Source organism: Naegleria gruberi (genome assembly GCF_000004985.1).
Source record: "Naegleria gruberi genomic scaffold NAEGRscaffold_79, whole genome shotgun sequence".
NCBI lineage: Eukaryota > Heterolobosea > Eutetramitea > Acrasida > Naegleriidae > Naegleria > Naegleria gruberi.
Genome location: NW_003163248.1, coordinates 322,435 through 326,815, shown reverse-complemented (window position 1 = coordinate 326,815; position 4,381 = coordinate 322,435). Strand labels below are relative to the sequence as shown.

The following is a 4,381-nucleotide window of genomic DNA, read 5'->3' as shown; positions in this document are numbered from 1 at the left end:
TGCATTTGTAATTTTTACAATAATATATTGTTTAATAATTGATGGTTGTTTAAAAATTTATTTATTTTCTAATAAAGAAAGTTGGGATTGAAGACGCCAGGTAAAAGAGATGAACAGTACATGACCGGAGTTATGTCATGATCTCTTTCGAATAGATGATCTTTCCATAGGGAGTGAATATTCTCAACAATTCGTCTAGTTTCTCCATCTTGTTCATTTTCTGGAATAGTTTGCAATCCAATCGAAACACCAAAGTCTCTGAAACCTAATCTTCTTCTTGTACTCTTAATCGTGCTTTCGAATATCTCTTCTATATTAGAAATGGCAACTTTTCTCATATGATTCGCCCAATCTTCATCAGGAAACCAACTGGTCAACCAAAGAGTTTCTCCCAAATCCAGAGGATCTGAACTCTGATACATTAAATACTTTCCCATCACCATTCCCTTCATTTCTTCAATTTCTCTATTCAAAACACTTCCATCCACATTCTTTCCTTCTTTTAATTGCTGGTTGACCAATTGTAAAAGTCTATAAGTAACATAACCATCATAAGGATCCAAATTTCCTTCAGATCTCACAACTGGTCTCGAACCATCAATAGAAATCTTCCAGAACATCCTCAATCCACGTGAAGAACTATGATTGATAAACTTGTTATGCATGGATTGGGCCATTTCAATTGCCCATTCATTGTATTTGACATCTCGAGTGATTAGTGACGTTCTGTTGAGGGCAAACATCCATTTGGTGAGATAGGCATGAATCGAAGTTGGCAAAAACACAAAATGATAAAAATCTGATAATAAATATATTGTTTATTATGTATTTGAATAGTAGTGACGAAAGACATTTTTCAAGTTGGTGAAGTACATGTTGAGATATGGTATATGTACATGTTGAAAATATACATGAACCTATCATCATGATAACCAATAGGAAAATATTCGGAAGTAATTTTACCTGATGGAATCGACTATGCTGAACAATACTAGATTGAAAGTTTTCCAAATTATCATATAAATCGGGCAGTGATGATGATTTTAGTGAAAATATTGAATTTCACTAAAATATTATTATTATCAGATTTATTTCCACAAATATTACTATTATAATGATGATAAATAACAATGATGATGGTTGGTAGTTGTTCCGATGATGATGTACCAACTTGAATTTTTCCAAATAATAAAATTATTTCCAAATCATGATGAACAATTAAATTCCAAAAATTACTATTAATACTACTATTTAAATGATGATGAGATGATGTGGTGAAATTCTTGGAGTTAATAGATGTGAAACTACTCCAAGAATCAACAGAGTCGTGATGGACTTACTTGTTGTCAATATTTTTGAAATATTTTTCCAAGTTCTTGTTGATTGATTATAACTAAGGATCGGTATATCCAAAGATATTTTTCGCATAGCTCAATTATGCGAACAGTTTTTTTTGCATGGTTTGTCAGGCAGTTTTTTTTCGCCTATAACATTGACCATCGCCATCTTCGTCATCTTCATCGGCTTCCTTGCCAATTCGTAAACCTCCCAATAGGGGATGTTCAGCATTGGATTTTCCTTTCGTCGATTTATTAGATTAGTTATTAGAAACTGCATGTGCTTACCCAAATAATGTTGCAATGAACGATCCTTTCCAAGAACTTGATGCACCTCTTCAATAAGTGCCTTAGCTTGTTCCAAATACGAATCTTGACCACTTTCCACATGCAACGAAAGGAAATTGCAAACTGCAAACGCATCAGTCCACAAGTATCGAGTTTGTGTTGCAGATTTCAATGGTTTGGGTTTGTAGTGTGCTCCACTGAATTTACCATACACTTGTTCCATCACTTCAATGCATTTATCTTTTAACATTTTTTTTTGAGAGTTGTTGTTTTTGATTTTGGAGAATTTGTAGAATTGCTTTAAAAGGAAATTTATAAAATATCAAATTACTTGATTTGGTAGAGTCTACAATTAGCATGAGAATATCAAAACCCCATTTGTTTAAGGGTCCCTAGACAGCGACGCTTATCTTCCTCACTTTAATGAATTTATCAAGTGTTGATAGTATTTCTTTATTTGTCAGTTATTTTTTTGACAATTATGGAGAATCTTATGAGCTTTGATATTCTTATTATGAAATACATAATATTGTTCCTTTAAGAAATTGAGATTTTTGTAATCAAGTTCACAGTCAACTCAAAAACAAAAATTATCAAAAAAAAAAAATGCTCAAAATCTACCACGATCACGCCAACGATAGATCATCAACCAATCACCAAGAACCCTTTCATATTGTAAATACGAACACTTGCAAAACCATTAACATTCCCAATTTTGAGAGAATTAAAAAAGTTGTAATCAATCAGACAAGTGTACATGTCCTATCGGAGAGTGGTCAGGTTTATATTTTTAAAGATGGTTTTGATAGTAGTAGCAGCAGTAGTAACATACCAATTCAAGTTCCTTATCTTCTCGACACTACAACAAATGGAAAATTATTGATTGAAGATGTTTCGACATTTTCGGAGGGATCAACACTTTATTTGGTTCGTGATGAGATGAATAATACATTTCTCTATGGAAGTGGCAGTACGGCCTATGATTGTTTTGGAGGTAATCGTCATTGTATGAATGAGGATGGTACGGAGAAATTTACTCTCCTTTACACTCCTCCGACCGTAAATGGATACAGACATCAAATTACACATATTGCATCATGTTATTCCTTTACAATAATCGTTTTGGATTACTGTGATATTAGAATTTCAGGTCAGGATTGGGTGCATTCTGTTCACACGGTAATGGGTTGGCATGTAAGCCAGTTTTGTTGTGAAAAGAAAATTAAGAAAATTGAATGTGGAAGCTTTCAATTTTTTGTAATATTTGAAGATGATACTGTAATGTTTTGTGGAGATAATGGAAGTAATCAGATGCCACATACTGAAGGTACCGCACATTTTTCTGTGGATTATGAAATGAAAATTTCTGAAGCTTTTGGAGGATACGATTGCTCGGTAGTGAGATTTGCAAACACTACTCCAACTTATGAGAATTACATGTTATATGGAAGTGCAATGCTGGAATATAAGAATTTGAAACAGTTTTTGAGCTGTTATCCAAAATTTTCTGAATCCAATTCAGACAATGCAAAGATTAGATATATTAAGGATATATTCTTTATTGAATTCAATGGCTTATTTTATGCGATAAGCAATAGTCATAATATGAGATTTGTGGTGGATGCTTCAAAAGAATTTGATGGAATTCCTGGAAACAATTATCAAATTACTGCACATTCAAGTACAGTTGTTTTTTACAAAACATTTTCAGCAGTCATTTATCCCAAGTTAGCTACTTATCTTAGAAATCAATCAATACTCACTGATTGCTATTTTCAGTTTGAATGATTTGTTATGTGAATATTGCAATCATGTCTTTAATTATGAATACTAATGAAACACTCTATTTCATGTGGAAAAACCCTTTCTTCTTGCAGCATCCAATACCTGTGTAATGGTTTCCACTTTAAGTACATATTTAATTCAATTTTATTAATTAAGTATTTAATTGGCAGTTTATGTTAATTGCCATGTAGAATTGTTCAACTCAGCTTTCCAATCATCAGGAGTGAATTGGCTTCCAATTAAACATTGCAATAATTCACCAAAAAAAATGCAAGCCCTCATTCCTTTCGATAGATCTGCAAAGCAATTTACCAGCGAATTTCCTTCCCAGTTTTCAAGCATTCTCGCTCCAGAGACCTTCGACTCACACTTGGAACAAATTAATAAGTGTGCCATAAAACATGTTGGGCCAATTACAATTCAAACAATATCGGTTTCCACCCTCGTGACAATTAATTCTCTCGCTTTGATGGCTGCTGTTAGTGGTTTTTCTACCTTGAAGAAGTATGATACTTCACAACCAATTTTGGTCGGTTCTCTATTGGCAATAGGTATTTCCTTGCTTTTAATTGCTCACTCTATTGCTCTCATTTTAATGTCAATTAAATATAAACAAGAATTGAGAAGTGTTTTACAGAGATTATCTCAAGAGTCTGATGTTACTTATGTATTAGAGAATTCATGGTTTTCCCAAAAGATTAGAATGGAAGGAAATCAATATTCAGCTCATGAAGTTTAGAAACAATAAAATAACAATTAAAAGAATATAAAATCCAAAATATAGAATTTCTATAATGTAATATTTAATAATTTACTTAATTTGGTAGAGTCTCCAATCGATTAAAGTACTTGTGTTGATTGAATGCCAGATCCACTCAGAAGAAACTACATTGACTTGTGGATTTTCTGAAACAAGTTTGGCAATCTCTGGTGTAATTCTCGATGATGATGTGATAATATGAGTGATATCA

At 32.6% G+C, this 4,381-nt stretch overlaps 3 protein-coding genes across 3 annotated transcripts; 2 read left to right on the top strand and 1 right to left on the bottom strand.

Annotated features, from left to right (window-relative positions):
• Nucleotides 1-68: 68 nt before the first annotated feature.
• NAEGRDRAFT_54059 (uncharacterized protein) lies at nucleotides 69-1,848 on the bottom strand (the record flags this gene model as incomplete). The annotated part of the gene is made up of 2 exons (XM_002669676.1): nucleotides 69-799; nucleotides 1,626-1,848. 2 exons carry the CDS (start codon nucleotides 1,846-1,848, stop codon nucleotides 69-71), a joined length of 954 nt encoding a protein of 317 aa, XP_002669722.1.
• Nucleotides 1,849-2,231: 383 nt separating this feature from the next.
• Nucleotides 2,232-3,413, top strand: NAEGRDRAFT_75381 (uncharacterized protein; the record flags this gene model as incomplete). The annotated part of the gene is made up of 1 exon (XM_002669726.1): nucleotides 2,232-3,413. One exon carries the CDS (start codon nucleotides 2,232-2,234, stop codon nucleotides 3,411-3,413), a length of 1,182 nt encoding a protein of 393 aa, XP_002669772.1.
• Nucleotides 3,414-3,678: 265 nt separating this feature from the next.
• Nucleotides 3,679-4,149, top strand: NAEGRDRAFT_75380 (uncharacterized protein; the record flags this gene model as incomplete). Its single annotated transcript, XM_002669725.1, has 1 exon — nucleotides 3,679-4,149. One exon carries the CDS (start codon nucleotides 3,679-3,681, stop codon nucleotides 4,147-4,149), a length of 471 nt encoding a protein of 156 aa, XP_002669771.1.
• Between the last annotated feature and the right edge of the window lie 232 nt (nucleotides 4,150-4,381).